The 25,570-nt window shown below is 41.4% G+C and overlaps 1 protein-coding gene across 1 annotated transcript; it reads left to right on the forward strand.

The window, feature by feature from the left end:
* Positions 1 to 22,332: 22,332 nt before the first annotated feature.
* LOC308165542 (putative gonadotropin-releasing hormone II receptor) lies at positions 22,333 to 24,933 on the forward strand (the record flags this gene model as incomplete). The annotated part of the gene is made up of 3 exons (XM_080539692.1): positions 22,333 to 22,851; positions 23,917 to 24,121; positions 24,404 to 24,933. 3 exons carry the CDS (start codon positions 22,333 to 22,335, stop codon positions 24,931 to 24,933), a joined length of 1,254 nt encoding a protein of 417 aa, XP_080395818.1.
* Between the last annotated feature and the right edge of the window lie 637 nt (positions 24,934 to 25,570).

Below are 25,570 nucleotides of genomic sequence, written 5' to 3' on the forward strand. Positions count from 1 at the left end.
TGCTACAGATTCCATAGCCTACAGAGACATGCTGCTGATGATGTCACAATAGCAATCTGACCAGATCTCTGACCCAGAGTTCTGGTTACCCAGGACGATGACAGAACTTGAATGTCAACAAGACAAGACAACGTTGCATTTACCATTTACAATTTACCATTTACCATTTACAAGTACCAGACAACGAAATCCAGTGAGATGGACATTCTACAGTACCTGAGCCATTTCACACCAGGGTTAAAGCCCGATCGGAACCATGGATGAATTCGGACATTCTAAATGCTATGAAAGTCAGAGACCTAAAATGCTCTGAAGTTCAAAAATGCAAATCAAAATTAGTGAAACACTTAAACGAAGATCTCAAAACCCACTTTGAGAAAATTAAAAAACAATGCAACAAACTATGCAATCAGGTAATTACCATGACCAAATCTGCTAAGAAAAAATACCTCGATAACAAAATCGAAGAAAACTTAAACAAACCACGTGACCTTTGGAAGCTACTTAATAGCCAACTAGGTTGCAGTCAAAAACTCAAAACCAGGTCTACAAACATCAGCATAAAATCTGGAGATTCTCTCTTTACAGACAAGCTGGATGTGGCCAGTGTTGCCACAGTTACTTTGAAAAAGTATTCTGATTACTGATGACTGATTACTCCTTTAAAAAGTAATCTAGTTACTTTACTGATTACTTGATTTAAAAAGTAACTAAGTTAGATTACTAGTTACTTTTTTAGTTACTATTGGCAGCTGCCTAGGCACCCGACCCCCCCCCCCCCCCCCGCAACATAAAAATGAAAACTGGTTTTGCCAAAACTCACTTTATTTTAACAGTAACTTAAATTACATAATTAAACTTTAAACAATAACTTAAAACAACAAAATAAAGAGTCTTTCTTTGCCTCACCCAACATAAATACTTGTTTTTAAACAATAAAATAAATATAATCTTTATTTAACACAGTAACTAGCAAGGAGTGGTTTCACAAAACCTAAAACCTACCCTGACCATTCAGATATGATCCTAATATAATCCTAATCCTAAACTGGGTGAGTCTGAGTTTATCAATGAAGAGTGAACTCAGCTGTCAAGACTGGAAGGAGGCCATGAACACGCTATGGAGGCCATGAACACGCTATGGAGGCCATGAACACGCTATGGAGGCCATGAACACACTATGAGTGAAACAGTGGAAAGGGGCGAGTAAACCAGTGGTTGTATCTCATTAACAGAAGCTTCTCAAACCTCTTGTCAGAAAGTCTGTTCCTTCTAGGCGTGAGCACCAAACCTCCCAGACTAAAGAGCCGCTCTACAGGAGCGCTAGATGGGGTTGGAGTGTTATACTTCAAGAAAATGTTCTTAATGTTTGGATACTGATTCAGAATCTGAAGCTCATGCCCTGACCTCAAGTAGTCCATGACTTCCTTTTCTGCCGAGTAGGTCTCCTCTGGCTCCGCCTCAAAAGCAAAAAAGTCCATCTCGCCTTGGTTGGCAGTCGTGGTGGGTACACTGGCAGGGCTCTGTGCTGCAGGAGCAGTTTTGCGACATTCTGCTGTGAGAAGCTCCTTTATTTGCTCCCTCCTACCTTCATCTCTCAGCCATCGGAGTTTGAATTTTGGACAACTAGCAGCTGCGAGAAGGGCATCTTTGTTGTCCAGCACACTGGCAAAACGAGTCTGGATAGCCTGAAAGATATAATTTGATATGTTTATTATTATCTAGTTGTAGCCTATAAGGTCTATTATTTATACCTTTATTTACTAATTATGTATGCAATTAGTTTGTGCAACTGACAACCTACATACTGCAGTATGGTGTGACTCTGCTCCATGTTCATGAATAGTGCAATGAAAATGTATTTATTTATCTTTAAGATGGAACAACATAGCATACCTGCACTATGGCATCTGGAAGGCCTGCAGTCATCTTGGATAGGGTGTCTTTCACAGCAAGGGTCTTCTGCATCAGGACTTCAAGTGTGGGCAGTAAAGTCCCATACGGACAGTCACCTTGTAGGATATCCAGTGCTATAGTTAGAGGCTTCATGACGGTACAGTACTCATGCAGGTACTGGTACTCCTGGTCTTTGAAGCACTTCACTCCCAGCTTGTTGCACAGAGTAGTCAGCTCATTCATGGGGATTTCTGCGATTCTCTTTATGGCTTCGTAAAAGGAATTCCACCTTGTGGATGTCGGTACCAGGAGCTTTCTTTTGTTAACCTCCTCCACCGTTTCTGACGCAACGGTAGATCGGCTTGCTTTCGTCCAGAGAGCTGTGCATTTTGCTGTGCTGCTCCTATACACAGCCTTGCTCTCTGGTTTGGAAGTGATGTACTTCTCCACATCACTTGTAGAAATAAGGTTGAGGGTATGTGAAGCACACCTTTGGTGCGGGGGAAGAATCAGCTGGCCATCACTATCATCCTCAGCTGATAGGATTTCTGACACATCTAAAAAAGTGACATCATCCGTGGCCTCCTCCACCGTCTCATCATCGGACTCTGTGACAGCAGGCTGATAGACTTGAAATGCCTTGACAAAGTTAGATCCATTATCTGTCACTGTTGCTACTACTTTGTTGATTAGTCCATATGAAGAGTGAATGTTTTCGATTTCTGCACCAATAACATCATACGTGTGTCTACCGCGGATTCTCCTACACGCCAATGCAGCCTTGTTGCGGTCTAATGTGGATCTACTAATCCAGTGGAGCGTTACTCCCATATAGCTCCTATTGTTAGCTGTCCAAATGTCCGCTGTAGTTGACACATAGTCGACCTCGTTCAGCGCAGCCTTCAGATGTTTTTCCATCTCTGCATACTCCTTCTCCAAGTACGAAGAAAAAGATGTTCTGTGAGGTAGCTCGGCATTGGTAGTAGTGGGGATCTTGTTAATGATGGCACGGAAAGAGGGCGAGTCAACTGTGTTTATGGGCAGCATTTCCTCTACAACATACCGCCCGACCAATTTATTCAACTCTCCCACACTTACAGGTTGTGATTTTGTAGGCCTACTGAAGTCCAGCTTTTGTTGCTTGAGCGGTGTGGGACCTCCCGCAGAAGTCGAGGCCGCGGTCTCTGGGACTTTCTCCGCGAGCTTGACTGTGCTGTGCAGAGATTCCAAATGTTTCTTTAAATTTGATGTTGTGGTTTTACCACAGGACAATATTTTCTTTCCAGCACAGAGTGTACAACGAACATTTATGTTCTTGTCATCCTTTGCTGACACAAACTCAAAATAATCCCTATATTTCCAGCTATTTAACGCATATCTCTGTTCTCGCTCCATTATACGCTTCTGTTTACACTGTGCAATCAGCGTGGTGATACACGTGAGCGATTCTGCTGCACCTCGTGTTGAAAACGTGATCACTGACGTCACTCCCCAAGACGCGAGAAAAGCAATAAATGTTTGTTTACTATCGAACATTACAAAGAAATACTGCATTTAGCCTAAGTTATGAGGTAGTAACGCAATAGTAACGCACAGTCACTCGAATAAGTAACTTTAATCAGATTACTGATTTGGAAATAGTATCGCGATAGAATACTCGTTACTGGGAAAAGTAATCAGATTAGAGTATCGTGATACTTAGTATCGCGTTACCGGCATCACTGGATGTGGCTAAGTGCTTAAACACTTTCTTTACAACCATAGCCACTAAATTAGTTAACAATCTACCACCCCACTCAGGGCGTTATGGTGTAGAGCACATCCGTGCGTTCTACAATAAACTGGGTGTACGCAAAGATGATTTTAAACTCTCCATGGTGTCAAACGATGAGGTGTTTAAAAAACTGGGCGCTCTACACTCAGAAAAGGCCACGGGCCATGACAATATTCCAGCCAGATTTCTAAAAGACTCAGCTGCCTCCATTACCCCAATCATCACCCACATAATAAACCTCTCCATCAAACAGGGATACGTCCCCCTTGACTTTAAAATAGCAAGGGTAACCCCACTGTATAAAAAAGGAAGCAAATTAGACCCAGGCAACTACCGACCTGTTTCTATTCTTAATTCCATCTCGAAACTTATGGAAAAAATAGTTTATGAACAGGTTGATAGGTACCTTACCGAAAAAAATCTGATGTATGAATTTCAATCAGGATTCAGAACATCCCATTCCACTGACACATGCCTTCTCTATTTGAACGACCACATCAACCATGAGGTGGACTCGGGCAAGTACTGCGGCATGGTCATGCTGGACCTCCAGAAGGCCTTCGACACAGTAGATCACCACATATTGTTAGATAAACTGAAAGCAATTGGGTTCGATAGAACATCGGTGAGCTGGATGCAATCCTACTTAGAGGGGAGGGAACAGGTGGTTAGTGTGAACGGAACACTGTCCCCCCCCCTCCCAGTGACCTGCGGCGTTCCACAAGGAAGCATATTGGGACCTTTACTGTTCCTAATATATGTGAATGACATGTCATCAGCATGTGATTGCAATTTGTTCCTGTTCGCGGATGACTCGGCTCTGCTGGTCTCTGACAGGGACATATTGCAGGTGGAAAAAGCGCTAAGCACTGAACTGAGTAGAATCTGCATCTGGCTAGCTGACAATAAACTATCAATACACCTAGGTAAAACTGAAACCATCCTATACGGATCCCCATCTAAACTCAGAAAGGCTGTAAATTACAATATAAAAGTGGGTAACATTACTATCACAAGAAAAGAGGATATTACATACCTGGGCTCCATCTTAGAGGCAAATCTTTCCGGAGATAAAATGGCAGCAAAAGTAATCAAAAAAGTTAACCATAGAACTAGATTCTTGTACAGGATATCCTCACTTGTCAGTAAAAACACACTGAGGACCCTATCAGGAGCTCTCATTCAATGTCACTTCGACTATGCCGTAACATCATGGTACTATAGAACCACAAAGGCCCTAAAAACAAGACTCCAGACAGCCCAAAATAAACTGGTTAGGCTTCTGCTAGGCCTCAACCCTAGGACACATCTAACCGCTGCTCATTTTTTTAGCCTTGATTGGCTACGAGTAGTTGACAGAGTGCAGCAGCTTGCACTGGGCCTGGTCTTCAAGATACGCTACACCACAAAGACACCCAAGTACCTGTCAACATACTTCCAAAAAGTGAACAACGTCCACACATACAATACCAGAGGAAGCTCCACGAACCACGTTCAACCGCGTTGCACCACAAACAAGGGGTTAAACTCGTTTGCAAACTATGCAGTAAAAATGTGGAACGCCCTTCCTATAATCTTAAAGGAGTGCAAAACACTGCCCACCTTCAAAACCACTCTCAAAAAACATTTACAGGAGGCTGCAATCCGTAACTGGACCCTCTAAATCAAAAATCTAATTAAAAGACTACACCCCCACCTGGACTACCCGCTATATATTCTTGTTGTTTTGTTGTTATGTCTCCCACACCCCCCCCCCCCCCCCCCCCCCACCCGAAATACCCTCTGCACATACTAGTTGTTTTGTCCCACCCCCCTACCTGGTCTACACTCTGAGCAAACGCAATGTTATTATGTCGCCCCCCCCCTCCCCCCCGCCTAAATCTACTGGTGTTTTTGTACCCCCCCCCCCCCACCATGACCACACACTGTACATACTTGTTGTTTTGTCCCCCCGCCCGAACTACCCATTGTACATATTATATGTCTGTCCCCCTGCCCGAACTACCCACTGTACACACTTTGTGTTTTGTCCCCCGCCCCCACCTGTGGTGTATGTCCCCACCTGTCCTACCCGCTGTACATACCTTATGTTTTGTTGTATTGTTCTTCCCATGTTGGATGTATGTCTATCTTGTAGATAGTACTAGTTATTTGTCTGTATTATCTTGTAGATAGTACTAGTTTTTTGTCTGTCTTACATGTAACGATGAATTGAGAATCAAGGACCCCAATTGAAATAAGCCAGTGGCTTTCTTGGGTTTTTATCCTGTTAGTTGACCTTGTATGTAATATGTACTTTCATGTACCTACTTCTGCAAATCTTCTAATAAAGTTTTCAATCAATCAATCAATCAATGGCTCCTTTTCCTCTGGATCCAAACATTTACGACGTTCTGACCTGGTCTTTCTCCAAGGAAGACCTCCGCTGCTTCTTAACTCATCATTTTATAGGAGCTCAGAACCAGACCCAGACCCAGGGACAGGGACAGAATCTCCACCTCCAACAGAACCAGGCCCATGGCCATCTGAACAGACCTATACTCCGTGCTGCTGGTGAGTTTCTTAAAGGTCCACTATATATTATATCAGTGGAGGCTGGTGACTTCCAGAATTGAGGAGGCCAATTTTTTTCCGCTTGCTCGCGATGGAATGTTCCCTGTTCTTATAGAAGAATATTACATTGACTTGTAATAAAACGAAATCGACTACATTAAAAAATAAAACTGTTCAATAAATCCTAAATGTTGTCTACCTATTCGATGTATAAATCGCGCCAGAATCTCGCCGACTTCCGAGGTCATTTTAAGCAAAAGTGTTTGGCTAAATTAGCTATTATTTTCAGGGATAATAGCCATGGGTGTTTTAGACGTGTCCTGCAAAGGACAAGTTGATAGGACACTCGTAGCCAGTATGGCGAGTGTTTCTTTGACTGAAGTGACTGGCGAATTCTCAATGGCTTCATGTGATTGGACGAACAAAATGTCAATCTTTCAGCCCTGGACTCAATGCATGGTGAGGCCAGGCCTCCTCTGCCCACCCATTTTCAGTGATTTGGCCAATCACTATTGCCATGAAAAAAAAAGCATTACATTGACTTCTATGAGAAACCACTTTCCTGGGGGAGGCCTCCTCAATACAAACGGATAGGGATTCTGGCCTGTAGGTGCTTTACAATTGCAATATTGGGTTTTAGCCATGGAACATTTCAGATTTATGAACAAAACGGAAATAATGTTAATATTAAAATGTGTTTTTTGTTAAATAAATAAATAAAATAAATATAATTATTGCTTTTTTAAATCACTCTCTCTTCTCTCAAATTATTGGGGAGGCCAGGTCTCCTCCACCTCTATGGAGGAGCCTCCACTGATATATATATATATACAGTACTGTAGCCTTGCCACATAAAGCTCATCAGCATTTACTGATTGATTCAGTTTATATAAATTCATTTTATTTGTATTTCACTTTCTAGTCTTCCAGTTCCAGCCAGCTGTCCCCACAGTCTCTGCTGCTGGTGAGTACATGTCTTAAGGTGCTAAAACTATATAAATATAATGGAATTTGTATTATTTAGACTCATGAATGCATATGATATGTTGTGTCTAGTGACTCTGCACTGTACACTGGATGTAAGCACTTCCACATTAAGTCCAGTGTGTCTGCCACATTGTTTTACTCTACTGTATAACTTGCCACATGAAGATCATCAACATTGACTGATTAATAGAGTGATAATGGATGATTCTCTGATGATGGGCGGAGGCCGAGATTTGTTGATTCCCCAAGATAATTAATGAAAGCTTGCTCAAAGTAGACAATTAAGATACAAGTTTATTCACGGCGCCGGGTGTGTTCAGTCGCAGGCACAGACAGAGAACGCACACACAATGACATTCACAGTGCCTCCTTATAATCTAGATTCCTGCTGACACAGGAATCAGCTGTACCTTGCAAATCATTATTCTCCTGTCAAACATGTTGTTTACACTAAAGTTAGATGTACGTTCGGCTCGTCTCCATCCCATAACGGGTTGGTCGTCATGGCAATTCAGTTACCTGACTCTGGTCAGCTGACTGGCCGGTCCTAAATATACTGACCTATTGACCCAGTCTCTCCCCTGGCCCCTTAGTTAAGTTCCCTGCTGTAAGGTATACTGGCCTCACTAGCCGTGGTCTAAATCTGGCTCCGGTCCAGTTACAGAGAAAAGCATGGTCAGTTTGTGCATGACAGAGACAGAGAGAGGTTTGCTCAATCTCAACAGTTTAGATATTACAACTTGATTATAATTACCAATGATACAGTATTTAGAGTTTACCTAAGCACAATGGAAAAACACATCCTATCATAGAGTTTATTTAAATACATTGTATTTGTATTTCACCCTCCAGCCTTCCTGCCTGGGTTTCCGTTAACCGGCAATTACCGGTCTTTGTCTGGTAAATTTTGTTGAAGTCCGACAAATTGAAAAGTCGTCGGACATATTGTCCGGTGAAAATAATTCCCTTTGAATACAATTCGCTAAAGTTCACATTCTGATTCATTCTATTTTTAAAAAGACGAATATATAGGCTATGTATTTCTTTTATTATGATATGATTTGACACCGGCATGATGATGACTCCTAATGTGTAGGCCGGCCTATGCGAAACAGCGCACAGGTGCCACATGGGATTGATGCCAGATGGGATTACAGCTTAACCAGTCTATTACCGCTTAAACACAGTAGCCCATTCGGCGGTAACCCATGCCTATCTGGCAACCCTGCCAACCCGTCCACCATAGTAATACGGTTTCTTGATTTCCCATCTATGGGTGCGTTCGTAAACACGCTCTGGAAATCCGATCAGCACTCGCGGAACGCCTCTCGTCCAATCGAACGACTCGGTCGCTCTGTGACATCGAAGCCAGCGTGCGCTCCGGCGCTCTCAGAGCGTGTTTACGAACGCACCCCTAGAAGTTTCTAGCCAGCTAGCTGAAGCTGCTACACACACCAGAGCCATGGCGACCGAACGGCAAGTTAAACAACATACTATAAAAGTGACATTGTTTTACTCATTACTCATACATTTGTTGTCATTCAGTTATACAGTTATGTTCTTCCCATTGTCATACTCCCGAGCTAAACGAAATGCCTTCCCAACCAGCGAGACTTATAGAAATGACGTTGTTTTATTGATTTTTTAAAAAGGGTAAAACTGGAAAGAGAAAATAGAAAACTCACATTAATCCCAAACAATTGAACAAACTTCAGTTAACGTAATGTGGAGTCCGTTCATTGATCGATGCTGTCTGTTCAGTTCCCAGTGAGGCGCCCGTTCAGCGCTGGACCCGTTCAGCGCTGGATTTGACGCATGGCATAGCGCGCATGCGTCAAATCATGTTATATTATTATATATTATATAGCTCGCATCTAATCGTATCGGATGAGAAATAGACATTAAATGGCATATATAGGCCGCTACACAACAGTAATCACCGCGACAAACAGCTATATTAGATTTGGAAGGGAAAAAAAATGATTTTGATTTTTTTTTTTTTTATTATATTTTAATATGATGACCGGAATATATCACGTTTGTCCGGTAAATCGAATTCTTCCTGGACACGATGTCCGACGGCAAATTTTTCTAACGGAAACCCTGCTTCCTGCCTGCCTCCAGCCATGGACACGGTCCTGACTCCGTCATGGACTGGACTGCAGGACCTCAGCTGGGCCACAGCAGCCAGCAGAGTGTCAAACCTGCCCACCATGGGCTCGATAATGACTCGTTCATGGACTGGACTGCAGGACCTCAGCAGAGCGTCTAAAGGACGTGCGGAAGCACCAGCCAAGACATGAACTGCAAGAGGCGAATAATATAGACAGGAGGCGACCAGACCACCGACCAGACCACCTGCCACCACCTGAAGACCCTTTCCAGCCTCTGCCTAATGTCCTATAGTCTAATGTCCTATAGTCTAATGTCCTATAGTCTAATGTCCTATAGTCTAATGTCCTATAACCTAATGTCCTATAGTCTAATGTCCTATAGTCTAATGTCCTATAGTCTAATGTCCTATAGTCTAATGTCCTATAACCTAATGTCCTATAGTCTAATGTCCTATAGTCTAATGTCCTATAGCCTAATGTCCTATAGTCTAATGCCCTATAGTCTAATGTCCTATAGTCTAATGTCCTATAGTCTAATGTCCTATAGTCTAATGTCCTATAGTCTAATGTCCTATAGCCTAATGTCCTATAGTCTAATGTTATAAGGTGGTATAAGGGGTATAAGGGGTATAAGGTGGTATAAGGTGGTATAAGGGGTATAAGGGGTATAAGGGGTATAAGGTGGTATAAGGGGTATAAGGTGGTATAAGGGGTATAAGGGGTATAAGGGGTATAAGGGGTATAAGGTGGTATAAGGTGGTATAAGGTGGTATAAGGTGGTATAAGGGGTATAAGGGGTATAAGGTGGTATAAGGGGTATAAGGGGTATAAGGTGTATAAGGGGTATAAGGGGTATAAGGTACCCCTTGGTATAAGGGGTATAAGGTGGTATAAGGGGTATAAGGTGGTATAAGGGGTATAAGGGGTATAAGGTGGTATAAGGTGGTATAAGGTGGTATAAGGGGTATAAGGGGTATAAGGGGTATAAGGTGGTATATGGGGTATAAGGGGGTATAAGGGGTATAAGGGGTATAAGGGGTATAAGGTGGTATAAGGGGTATAAGGGGTATAAGGTGTAAGGGGTAAGGTGGTATAAGGTGGTATAAGGTGGTATAAGGGGTATAAGGGGTATAAGGGGTATAAGGTACCCCTTGGTATAAGGGGTATAAGGGGTATAAGGTGGTATAAGGGGTATAAGGTGGTATAAGGGGTATAAGGGGTATAAGGTGGTATAAGGTGGTATAAGGTGGTATAAGGGGTATAAGGGGTATAAGGTGGTATAAGGGGTATAAGGGGTATAAGGTGGTATAAGGGGTATAAGGGGTATAAGGGTTATAAGGTGGTATAAGGGGTATAAGGGGTATACTGTGGTATAAGGGGTATAAGGTGGTATAAGGGGTATAAGGTGGTATAAGGGGTATAAGGTGGTATAAGGGGTATAAGGTGGTATAAGGGGTATAAGGTGGTATAAGGGGTATAAGGTGGTATAAGGGGTATAAGGGGTATAAGGTGGTATAAGGGGTATAAGGTGGTATAAGGGGTATAAGGGGTATAAGGGGTATAAGGTGGTATAAGGGGTATAAGGTGGTATAAGGGGTATAAGTGGTATAAGGTGTTATAAGGGGTATAAGGGGTATAAGGGGTATAAGGTGGTATAAGGGGTATAAGGTGGTATAAGGTGGTATAAGGGGTATAAGGGGTATAAGGGGTATAAGGTGGTATAAGGTGGTATAAGGGGTATAAGGGGTATAAGGTGGTATAAGGTGGTATAAGGGGTATAAGGTGGTATAAGGTGGTATAAGGGGTATAAGGGGTATAAGGGGTATAAGGGGTATAAGTGGTATAAGGTGGTATAAGGGGTATACGCGGTATAAGGGGTATAAGGTGGTATAAGGGGTATAAGGTGGTATAAGGGGTATAAGGTGGTATAAGGGGTATAAGGGGTATAAGGGGTATAAGGTGGTATAATGGGTATAAGGGGTATAGGGGGTATAAGGTGGTATAAGGGGTATAAGGGGTATAAGGTGGTATAAGGGGTATAAGGGGTATAAGGTGGTATAAGGGGTATAAGGGGTATAAGGGGTATAAGGGGTATAGGGGGTATAAGGTGGTATAAGGGGTATAAGGGGGTATAAGGGGTATAAGGGGTATAAGGTGGTATAAGGGGTATAAGGTGGTATAAGGGGTATAAGGGGTATAAGGGGTATAAGGGGTATAAGGTGGTATAAGGGGTATAAGGGGTATAAGGTGGTATAAGGGGTATAAGGTGGTATAAGGGGTATAAGGTGGTATAAGGGGTATAAGGTGGTATAAGGGGTATAAGGTGGTATAAGGGGTATAAGGTGGTATAAGGGGTATAAGGGGTATAAGGGGTATAAGGGGTATAGGGGGTATAAGGTGGTATAAGGGGTATAAGGGGTATAAGGGGTATAAGGGGTATAAGGTGGTATAAGGGGTATAAGGGGTATAAGGGGTATAAGGGGTATAAGGGGTATAAGGGGTATAAGGTGGTATAAGGGGTATAAGGGGTATAAGGGGTATAAGGGGTATAAGGGGTATAAGGGGTAAAAGGGGTATAAGGTGGTATAAGGGGTATAGGGGGTATAAGGTGGTATAAGGGGTATAAGGTGGTATAAGGGGTATAAGGGGTATAAGGGGTATAGGGGGTATAAGGTGGTATAAGGGGTATAAGGTGGTATAAGGGGTATAAGGGGTATAAGGGGTATAAGGTGGTATAAGGGGTATAAGGTGGTATAAGGGGTATAAGGGGTATAAGGGGTATAAGGTGGTATAAGGGGTATAAGGGGTATAAGGGGTATAAGGTGGTATAAGGGGTATAAGGGGTATAAGGTGGTATAAAGGGTATAAGGGGTATAAGGGGTATAAGGGGTATAAGGTGGTATAAGGGGTATAAGGGGTATAAGGGGTATAAGGTGGTATAAGGGGTATAAGGGGTAAAAGGGGTATAAGGTGGTATAAGGGGTATAAGGGGTATAAGGGGTATAAGGGGTATAAGGTGGTATAAGGGGTATAAGGGGTATAAGGTGGTATAAGGGGGTATACGGGGTATAAGGGGTATAAGGTGGTATAAGGGGTATAAGGGGTATAAGGGGTATAAGGGGTATAAGGTGGTATAAGGGGTATAAGGGGTATAAGGGGTATAAGGTGGTATAAGGGGTATAAGGGGTATAAGGTGGTATAAGGGGTATAAGGGGTATAAGGTGGTATAAGGGGTATAAGGGGTATAAGGGGTATAAGGGGTATAAGGGGTATAAGGTGGTATAAGGGGTATAAGGGGTAAAAGGGGTATAAGGTGGTATAAGGGGTATAAGGGGTATAAGGGGTATAAGGTGGTATAAGGGGTATAAGGGGTATAAGGTGGTATAAGGGGGTATACGGGGTATAAGGGGTATAAGGTGGTATAAGGGGTATAAGGGGTATAAGGTGGTATAAGGTGGTATAAGGTGGTATAAGGTGGTATAAGGGGTATAAGGGGTATAAGGTGGTATAAGGTGGTATAAGGGGTATAAGGGGTATAAGGTGGTATAAGGTGGTATAAGGGGTATAAGGGGTATAAGGTGGTATAAGGTGGTATAAGGTGGTATACGGTGGTATAAGGTGGTATAAGGTGGTATAAGGGGTATAAGGTGGTATAAGGGGTATACGGGGTATAAGGGGTATAAGGTGGTATAAGGGGTATAAGGGGTATAAGTGGTATAAGTCTAATGTCCTATAGTCTAATGTCCTATAGTCTAATGTCCTATAGTCTAATGTCCTATAGTCGAATGTCCTATAGTCGAATGTCCTATAGTCTAATGTCCTATAGTCTACTGTCCTATAACCTAATGTCCTATAGTCTAATGTCCTATAGTCTAATGTCCTATAGTCTAATGTCCTATAGTCTACTGTCCTATAACCTAATGTCCTATAGTCTAATGTCCTATAGTCTAATGTCCTATAGCCTAATGTCCTATAGTCTAATGTCCTATAGTCTAATGTCCTATAGTCTAATGTCCTATAGTCTACTGTCCTATAACCTAATGTCCTATAGTCTAATGTCCTATAGTCTAATGTCCTATAGTCTAATGTCCTATAGCCTAATGTCCTATAGTCTAATGTCCTATAGCCTAATGTCCTATAGCCTAATGTCCTATAGCCTAATGTCCTATAGTCTAATGTCCTATAGTCTAATGTCCTATAACCTAATGTCCTATAGCCTAATGTCCTATAACCTAATGTCCTATAGTCTAATGTCCTATAACCTAATGTCCTATAGTCTAATGTCCTATAGCCTAATGTCCTATAGTCTAATGTCCTATAGTCTAATGTCCTATAGTCTAATGTCCTATAGTCTAATGTCCTATAACCTAATGTCCTATAACCTAATGTCCTATAGTCTAATGTCCTATAGCCTAATGTCCTATAGTCTAATGTCCTATAGTCTAATGTCCTATAGTCTAATGTCCTATAGTCTAATGTCCTATAGTCTAATGTCCTATAACCTAATGTCCTATAGTCTAATGTCCTATAGTCTAATGTCCTATAGTCTAATGTCCTATAGTCTAATGTCCTATAGTCTAATGTCCTATAGTCTAATGTCATATAGCCTAATGTCCTATAGTCTAATGTCCTATAGTCTAATGTCCTATAGTCTACTGTTCTACAGCCTAATGTCCTATAGACGAATGTCCTATAGCCTAATGTCCTATAGCCTAATGTCCTATAGACGAATGTCCTATAGCCTAATGTCCTATAGACGAATGTCCTATAGCCTAATGTCCTATAGCCTAATGTCCTATAGCCTAATGTCCTATAGTCTAATGTCCTATAGTCTAATGTCCTATAGCCTAATGTCCTATAGCCTAATGTCCTATAGCCTAATGTCCTATAGCCTAATGTCCTATAGACGAATGTATATATATCAATGAGTGTGCAGTATACATACTAGTTGCATATCAGAACTGAACAAGAAAGTGTAGACTACCGGTATATGAATGAAAAATGTAGAATAGGCTACAGTAAGCTACTCACCATGGCTGTCTAGTTTACAGAACTCTTGATTGAAGTCATGAGCACCCCAACTGCTTCTTGCTAACTGTATCTTTAAGAGTCCTCATAAAATACATGTACTTGCCCTCAGTAATTGCTCCCTCTTATTAAAAACATTGGGATTGTATTCCTAGTGATCTCCTACATTGAAAATGCCCTCCATAATTATTTTTACTATTATATATTAAGCGGGAGCAGATGAAAAATAAAACAAAATACAATTTGTGGGTATAATATATATTTCACTCTCATGATCTGTTGTTATTTCATACTTAAGTAATAATGTATGTACAACATTTACATTTTATAAACAATGTATCAAACAGAAAAAAAAAATCACTAACCATGTGTATATTCAGGGTACATATAGCTGCTTTATTTCCATCTATCTGACTTTAAGATATACTTTAAGGTAACTGTTTTAAGATGAAACCCTACACAGTATGTGGAGAATTAATTGACTGAGTTGCCAGAATAAGCACCCAAGCCAAAATCTCACCACTATCGTTGTCAGGTAAACTATCACAGTTCAGTTGAAACCATTTCATCACAAGTGGATCAATTCTCCATTACAAAAAGAAAACATTGACACGTGACCAAATAGCACTATCATTACACGTTTTAAGAACATACTTTTACCATCCACTGACTCTGTAAAACTGGTTACCAATGCTTCCATTTTTTTTTTTTACTTTTTTCACTTTTTTTTTTTTTACACAATACATATAACACTACATTGAATCAACAAAACAAACCTCCACAATACCCACATACAAGAGACAAACAAACATAAATTACACATTATATATATATATACCCATACACATACATACATACGCGTACACATATATACACTACAATGCTTCCATTTTGAGTACAGCATACTTAACAAAATAGTAAATATTACCCAGTGAATACATGACCCAAAAAAAGGACGATGCCTTGTAAACTTGACAATAATCCACAAAAATATACCTTTTTTAAAATCTGGTGAAGGTACAATATATAGGTACATACACCAAAGGTGATATATATTAAAGTTGCTATGTACATGAAAAAAAAGCTTTCAAATTTAAATTTTACATACAGAACAAAATATGGACAACAATGGTTTCAAGACAATTTGTATTTTATATTTTTTTTACAGAAATCAGAAAACAAGGTACAAATAAACATATTCAAACATTAATAGTGCAATCAGAAAACAAGCTACAAATATACATATTAGAACATATGTGCAATAGTACTTGGTTTAAAACCCAAAACTTTGGAGTTGGAGGGACTCCTCCGCCTTCCATAGGGCCCATTCAGGCCAACAACAGTTCTCCTTCTGATGCAGCCTACAGACAGTTCCCAGTGTGGAGGACCCTGGATCCCTCAGCCATCAGGTAGCCTACATATCCTTAAAATCGGACACGTCTGGACTTCCTTGCTGCAAGGTCATCTATGGCATCATCAAGTGATATCTGCCTAGAAACCTCACGATTGATGCTCATTAATGCAAGTCCATTGAGACGCTCCTGAGCCATTGTCATTGAAGTTTTATGAAGCAGTGTTCACTATGTGGCCACGTTGCAAATAATTAGTTTTCTGTTTCCTTAGTCCCCAATGTTTCAAAATCTTAACTACGCCTCTGTTTTCATTCATTTTAACAAGCTCAATGCATCAGTATACTATTTAACATTAGCAGTACCCAAAATGCTACTACACCATAGGTCAAAAGGGAGCTTTTTCCCCAGCCTAAACTGCCTAACCATGAACTACATACTCTTTGCCTGGCTCTTCAGTGTTGCACTGGCGTCGGGTTCTTATAGTGTAGCGGGTTCTTACACACCCGAGACAACTGCTCTCAGCCGCACGGGCAACACCAAAATTTTTTTTTGACAGGAGATAAGCCACTAAACCTACCAGGGAAAATGTAGCCTAGCTCCACATGCACATGTGCATTACATACACAACACTCGCCGTTCAGGACTGCACAATGCCAAACTGTGAAAAGAGCAATACAAACGTAACCTCACACATGGCTACAAAAAATATAAAACAGGTACCAAAAACGACTAACATGACGTAACATAAGTTAACTTACATGTTTATTCAAATAACTATGTGTAAACACAAGAAAACAAACATGGTATGTATGGCCCATCAGTAGAGGTCACCTGAGGCCTCTTTTATGCTCTGACACATGATTGAAGTGTTTTGCCAGTTTGAACAGGTAAGAAGTGAGTGAATAATTAGGGTGTGTCATTTGGTAATTAGAGTGTGACATGGTAATTAGGGTGTGACATTTTGAAGGTAAGTGTTTTCCAGGTGAACAAAGTGTGCAAAATGCTGCGATTTGTGCTTACAGTTTTGCAAAACTTTTTCATTTTGAATTTCTGTTTGAGTGAAATCAATGGAACTGTGCTTAGAGTTTAGCAGTCTGGAGTCTTGTTGTGCATATTCTTGTGTGTATACAATGGAGAAAAAGCGTAATATATATTTTTTTTGGAATCGACTGACAGCCTACATGTAAAGAAAGCATGCTGCCTTTTTTTTTTGTCCTTTTATATTGATAAGACTTTCCCATATAGGTCATGTGCAAGGCTTTCTCATTGTACTGACTGTTATGTGGCCTTTAATGAACAAATAGACAAAGGATTTGCCATAGAGGGTGCAACACCTGATCAATACTGTATATACAACACATGGCCAACGAGTCACGGCAAATGTCTTCTTTCTTTTTCTCTTTGGTCTGGTAGCAAAGGCGTCAGCTAATGGGATAAGTCCTTTCTGCCATTCCATCTGGGTTCTTTTAGTCGTTGAGAGGGTTTTCCTCAGACCTTTTGTGAAATTTGACGGCGTAATTGCATTACTAATGGGTCAGTAAAGTCATCCTTTTAACTCAATGTGCCATTTCCATAAAAATATATATAGAGCTTGTCATACATATGCTTGTCAATAGCCCAAGGCAATGTGATTTCTCGATGTGGAGATGCCACATGGCCAACAATAGACCAACCATAAACGAATCCTATAGAACATATAGACCTACACAAAACATACACAAATACATATGTCAACATGTTCAGCTGTTCAGAGCCCCTATTTGAAAAGGTCAATGTAGACGAGAGAAACATTTTGAGTGTCCACTTATACTGTTGAAAGACATTTCAACAATTAATTTCATACCCATTGACAATTGAAGCTCGTCATCTTCAGAATGAGAATGAGCTATTTACTATTCTCAAAAAGTGTAAATTACTGCACAAACCAATAGATCGACTCACAGTCCTCTCCTGTATACAGACGTACTTATGGGTATTCTATACCGTGGATGAGATTTAATTAACATTACCTCTTCCACCTGCCCATGTCAACCACCACTCGATTGCTCTGCCTATCAACAGACACAGAACAGACAACTGACTGATTAGGCAATCGAAGTGCAAAGTGAATGGAATTGGTGGAAATGCCACTCTGTCACATTGACTCCCCATTTCTCTGGTTACACACAGTAGATTGCAGGTTGACTTAGGATGATGCAGGGACTTGCCTTAAGGGAGATTAATGTGTTGCTGCCTTGAGAAACTTGATGATACAACTCAGACATGAAGAAATATAATCATCCACAGCTGGTCGGCTTTTGCATGACTACAGCAGCGAGGCTTGGCTAGACAGCAACAACCAGCCCATCCCTCCATCATCCTTCTGACAAAAACAGTGGCAGCTTTCCCCATCCAAGTTTCCCCAGGGGTACCCAGCAGCTCTGCCTGGGGATTCCCCAACACGAAAAGTTTCAAGTATCAAGTTTATTGTTATGTCATATTACACAAGTGTAAGAGAGTAACATTCTTAGGCTTCGGTTCCTGACATTGTAGCACAATAGGCATAATTCAAGATAATTAAAAAAGTGACAATACTACAGGACATAAGTGACAAATACAATTATTTACAATTAGCAGTATCTTGCCATTTGTAGACAATAAGGCACTAGGCATAAATTCAATAAAAAGTGTCAATAGTACAGGGCATAAGTGACAGTAGTAAAGAGACTGTGAGCTGAAGCTTAGGTAGTCCGTATGCATGGGATGTGCTTGTGGATGATAGTCAATTGTCCATAGGCTTGTTCATGAGCCTGATCGTCTGGGGGAAGTAGCTGTTGCCTCTGACTTTTGGCCTTGAGGCTCCAGAAGAGGCTACACCTTTTGCACGGCATCGGTTCAAACAGACTGTGGTTGGGGTGGCTGGGATCTTTGATGATCCTACGGGCTTTGCTGACACACCGTTTGTTGTATATGTCCTGGATGGAGGGAAGCTCACATCCACTGATGCACTCGGCTGTTTGTAACACCCTCTGTAGCGCTCTGCGGTTGAGGGCAGTGCAGTTGCCATGCCAAGTAGTGATGCACCCAGTCAGAATGCTCTCGGTTGTGCCTCTGGAGGCCCGCAGGATCTTCAGAAACCTCCTGTTTGGACCTATCCACAAAAAGTTATTTGAAAGCCCTCTAAAAACAGCAGGCCAACCTATAGCGATAAATTATTAAATACAAAAAAAAGAAATCTTCCATCTTTTAGCATTATGACTGCCAATGGCCTCTGGCCCGAGCATAGATTACATTTTCTTGCTAAGACTGATGGATAGATGACTTACTCACTTAGACAAATGTACTGTATTTGTTGTAAGTAGCTTTGGATAAAGGCGTCTGCTAAATGGCAACAATTTTAATGTTCATGTAAATGCACGCACTGTAGGCACCTACACAACGTGATCTGATCAATCATTCCTATGACATTATTCGTGAAAATAATGATGGCATCAGGCTGACCCTCAACCTGCTCCACCTTTACACCCCTCCTGTCCACAAAGGATCCTCATTATATATGACCCCCTGAGGCCTGAGTAAGGGCAGTCCTCTCTCAAGCAGCTGACATTCTCGCTTCAAATTAACCACTTTCAGCCTCAACAACGGACTATGCTAATAATGAACTTATGGACAATGACTCACCCGTTATCATATAGCTGAGCTGAACAGGTATCTCTCTGTTCAACATTAAATGGCAGGACTGAGGTAGTTGAAAGGGGAAGCCTTGGCCAGTGAGGTGCTCATTGGGTTGTGTGGGCTCCTTTTGTGCCTCTGTATGAGATGTAATGAGAGAAGACAGGAATGCCAGAATAGTGTCAGTATCAATGGACAGTATTAGATGAGTTGGCTCTCTCCAGCAGCCGAGGGATGAGCAACTGATGGGTAGCTGAAGTGGCACTGACCCTCTCCAATTTCAATTTCAGTGGTCATCAAACAAGAGCCATCCCAAAGCCTACAGTACGATACAACTTTCCCAGGTAAAATCACAAAAAAAATGGAGAGAAACACACGTGAAGTGGGTGTACAACCAAATGAAACCCACACTTCGCCATTAGAAAAGCTATCATATGGAGTTTTCTATGAACCCCAGATGCAACTTGGCTGTATTTGGGCAATATAACACCATTGACCTTGAAAACACCACATGTTCTGACAGTTCCATTTCCAAGTTCCTGCCCAAAGGTCCCATATATATCCCAGTCAGGCAATGTGACATCATTAGAGAGAGACACAGTGTACTGGGGCATTCTGCCCTGTTACACCACGGCCCTGAACAGGGAACAACATATGACTTCCTATTTTACCCAGCAACAACAACAACATAACAACACATAAAACATTCAATTCAATGGCAATATGATGGGGTTCAAGGTTTCTTGATTGTCCCCTATGGGAAATTAGTTTTGCAGCCAGGTTCACACAGACAGAATATACAAAGGACAACATCACAACAACCTCTACCTAATAGCCGTAGGCAAAAACCTTTGAGATGGATGTTGATCTTGGAGTCAGTTTTCTCTTGTTGGAGAGAAAATGTTGTTCTTTTGTTCACTTCAGTCAGTGTGTTCTGCTGTCAGTCACAGATGTGATACAAACAACAAACTAATTATGGCCGTCGCAAATGATGGGAAATGATTCAGTTGTAGTTAAGTTGTTATGCCGTTTTGACAGAAGCCATGGAAATCATAAATACTGATTATTGAGTATTGAAATCAAATTGTTGTGTTCTGAGAGAGGGATCATGTTAGAGTGAATTATATGTTCTAACATGAATGTCTGACAACCCATTTTTGACACTCATCTCATGTGGTATCTCATGTGGTACTGTAAGTCCATAGGCCTACTGTATGCCTGTGCATGCCCTACTGTATGCATGTGGAAACGTTTTTAAAGCTTTCTAAGATGCTGTCTAAGATCACCCTCTCTAGAAGGTATAATGTCCAGTACCATTGATAAGGAAATCGTTTTTATATTTAACCCCCGTTGTGAAGCACTTTGTGACATTTGTCTATGTTAAACGCTCTATACCAATAAACTTGATTGATTGATTGATTGATTGATTGATAGATTGACTGATATTCAAAGAGTTGAGTAGGGCATGTATGCAATATCTGGAGTAGTCTAGCAGTTATAGTATAACTGTAACTGAAAGATGCAAAAATCATATAAATATGTTTCCTTTACATAAAATGTGCATTTCAAATATGTCTATGTCTGCACAAACATAAAATACATAGAAAACATTTTATATTCATTTTCTATCTTACTCATTGAAAAAGGAGGTTGAAGTGACATGACTCCAATGCTTCACCACGCCCCAAGGATTCCTACGTGAGGAGAGAGAGATAAAGCTGCATTAAAGCACTGACAGCAGCCGGACGCGCACCCCGTACTGTTGCAAACCACGGACTCGGTCCTAGGAGCGCAGCCTTGCTTTCTGCTTCCAACTATGTTCACGCATACCAGAGAAGATGAATGAATTCTGCCTCAAAACTAACTCCGGACTTTTTGTCGACATCTGCTCGCTTGTTGTTCCAAATAAATTGAATTGAATCACTTTGGCGGTTTGAGGAGTGGACTGCGCTCAAAGGATACCGTGGCTCTCCAACGGGTTTGGGGATACAGTACAGACGTGGGTTTTCTGACTTTCCTTTGCATTTAAATGTGTTCATAATTCTAAAGATATCGATGCGTACCTGGCTACTAAGGGACACTTTCTGTATTATATTCATCTTATTTTATAGTGCAATATACTACTTTTAATTCGAATTGCATAGTTCATTATCACAGTCGCAGTAGGGGGATTTCCGAATGAATCAAAATATGTGAAGATGATTAAGACTAGCCTAGTTGGCAGTGATTATTCAAATCAAGGGATTATTAATGTAATATGGAAGTGAAATTCAATTTAGCCGTTGACTGAGCTACTGTCATTGTCAAATCTGCTGATTTATGTCTCAAGTCTCTTTATGTCTGATGTAAAGTCACACGTGTCAGTAAGAATTGTGCCTGCCTAGCCAATAGACAAATTACACTGGCATTGTGCTCAGCTCAATTAGTAGTCATGGACATATTTTCGGCAGATGTCATAGACAATATGTTCTACAGTCACCAAATAATACTTTATTTACTTTATCACAGAATGACTCACCACCGTAATGGCATCATTACAACTTAGTATGCTGCCAGTCACTTCAATTAAAGATAATTCTTTCCACAGAATTGTCTAGGCCATTTACTAGGCTATATTCCATGCGATCTGATCTGAATGTGATGTGTTTGATTACACAATGGATTTGTAGTAATGTTTTCCTATCAGCCCACTTAACAAACATGCTTCACATTTAGATTAATACTTGTTGGGCTGTTGTATTATTCACAAATGGGATATGTTTGTTTATAATATATGCAGATGAATATCTTAACACTGTGTGCCGCATTTTGGCATGAGGTTCATTCATCTTTTACCTTATTTTGTTTCCCACTTGTTGCCTTGATACCAATAATAGGCTACCACAGCGCAGCACTTCATGGGGGCTAAGCAGCATGCTTCTTCTTCCTATGTGCAAGTCAGAAAATGAACGTCAGGTCACGTGACACTGCAGTCACCATGTATCACCAGGCGACAGGATATGAGCTGAACGCAACCTGCGAATGGTCTGCAACTCTTTGCAATTGGACGTCAACCGGTGGCGATGGGCTCCAGCTGCCGACTTTCTCCACTGCAGCCAAAGTCAGAGTGATCTTCACATTCATCCTGTGTGTCGTCTCCGCCTTCTGTAACATCGCAGTGTTGTTGGCTGCCAATGGCAAATGCAAACGCAAGTCCCATGTCAGGGTGCTCATCATGAACCTGACCGTGGCCGACCTGCTGGTCACCTTCATTGTGATGCCCGTGGACGCTGTGTGGAACATCACGGTTCAGTGGTTGGCGGGAGACTTTGCCTGCAGGCTGTTGATGTTCCTCAAACTCCAGGCCATGTACTCCTGTGCTTTTGTGACCGTGGTCATCAGTTTGGACCGGCAGTCGGCTATCTTAGACCCCCTAGCGATCAACAAGGCCAAGAAAAAAAATAAAATCATGCTGATGGTGGCGTGGACGATGAGTGTGGTCCTGTCAGTACCCCAGGTAAGGGCCAAGAGTGCTTTGCTTGCCTGGTTTCATCACACTGCATTGCACCGGGTTCCACTGAAGTGAAGCTGGCCCTTTGACTAAAGCAAACTGAAGCAAAGGGACAGCCATGGTAGGACCACTAGGTTAATGGTCAGAGACTTTGAAGTGGCCGTTCCTTAGAGTAGACCTGAGACCTTTTCAAGATCTTAACACCACAACTCAATTCAAATGTTAATTAGAACAAGATTTTTCAGGTGCACTTTCAAGCTTGGAATCTCCCGTTCTACCACATCCCAAAGGTGTTATATTGGATACAGATCCGGTGACTGAGAAGGCCACTGAAGAGCACTGAACTCATTGTCATGTTCATGAAACCAGTTTGAGATTACCCTTGCTTTGTGACATGGTGCATTATCATGCTGGAAGTAGCCATTAGAAGATGGGTCCATTGTGGCCATGAAGGGATGCACATTCAAGAAGAATGTGGCAGTCAAGCGATGATTGAGTGGTATGGGCCAAAAGTGTGCCAAGAAAACATTCCCTACACCATTACACAACCTGAATGAATGAGAAGGTGTACAGGTTCCTAATAAAGTGTTCTGTGAGCGTACAGTTCAAGACCCCTTGATGAGTGGAGGTGTAATTAGTTGTTTATGTCACCGTTTTGATTAAATCCCTGGAGAAGCACTTGAGCAGTTTGAGCGAATACTAATAGTTCTTTACAGAGGTGTAATCAGCACATCACAGGAAAGCAGGACACATAGTTTACCGCCCATTCTAATGGCCTCAACACTTAAGAATTTTAGATAATTTCTCTAGCATCATTGTTGCATCATTCTCTGCAATTTCATCAGGAGCATGCCTTGTCTGCAGTTCTTGTGTACTGATAATAAGATCCAGTAATAACAGAATTGTGTAGCTCCCGAATCTCTCTTTTGGCTATGGCTGATTACTTGGCAAAACATGAGATGGTGGCATTTACTATGGCATCTATCTCCTCTAAGCCAACTAGAGAGGAGCAGCCAAAACATGTGTAATAGACTGCGAAACGTTTTTGATTTTGACCGCTTGTGTCCTCAGATGTTCATTTTCCACAACGTGACCATCACGTATCCTGAGGATTTCACTCAGTGCACGACACGAGGGAGCTTTTCCACTCACTGGCAAGAGACGGTCTACAACATGTTTACCTTCTGCTGCCTGTTCCTCCTGCCACTGGTCATAATGATCACTTGCTACACCAGGATCCTCATAGAAATCTCCAAGCGAATGGCAATGGGAAACTGTAAGTTGTTTACTTCTTAGCTAGAAAATCAACATAAATGATGCACGATGCCTAATTATGTAACCCTGCTAGAACAGAACGTCCTCTTTTGATGATAGCAGATACTAAATCATAGAAACAAGAGCTAGTTTTTGCATGTGAAAATACCAAAATGCTTATTGTTCACGCCTTTGTAGGAAGGTGGCCCACTCTCTATGGAATCATGTGCATGTAAATTGCACAATTTACAGGAGTGTGACTTTTGTTAATGAATGTTAATTCATGCCTTGTTGTGTCCCTCAGTATCATCCAATGAAGTACATCTACGTTGTTCAAAGAACAACATCCCTAAGGCCCGCATGAAAACTCTGAAAATGAGCATCGTCATAGTGATGTCCTTTATTGTTTGCTGGACCCCGTACTACCTCCTGGGTCTCTGGTACTGGTTCTTCCCTGATGACCTGGAGGGGAAGGTCTCTCACTCCTTAACCCACATCCTTTTCATCTTCGGGCTTTTCAACGCCTGCCTGGATCCCATCATCTACGGCCTGTTCACCATCCATTTCCGTAAGGGGCTGAAGCGATACTACCGCAGCACAACCAGAATGTCCGAATTAGAGAATAATACGGCCATACCTGGGTCTATGGGGTGCTCTCCCACATCTCTGCCCTTAAAGATGCAGGAGGCTGTAAGCCGAGACAGGCCTGGCCAGGCCAGCAGTGACTTGAGAGAACCAGACAGGCTCAAGTCTTTCAACAGCAGCTATCTGACAGTCGACAATAACAGTGGAGAGAGGGACCCCAATCAGTCCAGCCCTGAAAGCAGGTTATGATGAAGAGAGGGCAAACTGATGGTACCATAATATAATTTCGATCTTCATATAATGTATTCTGTGTTTTGTATGCAAGGTCTCGTATTCAGTGAGTTATTATTGAATTTCAATACCAATTGAGTTCAGTCAATTACTAGCACATTTCAATATCAAACATCCATACAGTGTAAAAAAAAAAGTTCAATACTGTACATGAATTTGCCTCAGGTTGTGAATTAACCTTAATATGTTTGTTTGGGGGAAAAAAGACAAAAACAAATTCACCCGATGAACTAGCATGGATGATATGAACTATGATAATGAATGTTTTGATGTTTCCATGAACCATACTTGTCACTTCTATTTAAATGGTTTGTTTGACAACAAAATGGTCCTCTGTGGCTCAGTTGGTAGAGCATTGCGCTAATAACTCTTAGGTTGTGGGTTCAATGGGACCATATGCACTGAGAAATGTAAGCACTCACTGCAATGTGAGTCGCTTTGGATAAAAGTATACAGCTCTACTATCCATATTCAGGGTCCATTCTTTCTCTAAACTAATCTCTGGAGGCAACAATAACATATTGGAATTATTCATGTATCCTCTAGACACTGAGAGGAGACGTACAGTATATTCATGTATCCTCTAGGCACTGAG

Source organism: Nansenia antarctica (assembly GCF_963989245.1).
Source record: "Nansenia antarctica genome assembly, chromosome: 9".
In the NCBI taxonomy this organism is placed as follows: Eukaryota; Metazoa; Chordata; class Actinopteri; order Argentiniformes; family Microstomatidae; genus Nansenia; species Nansenia antarctica.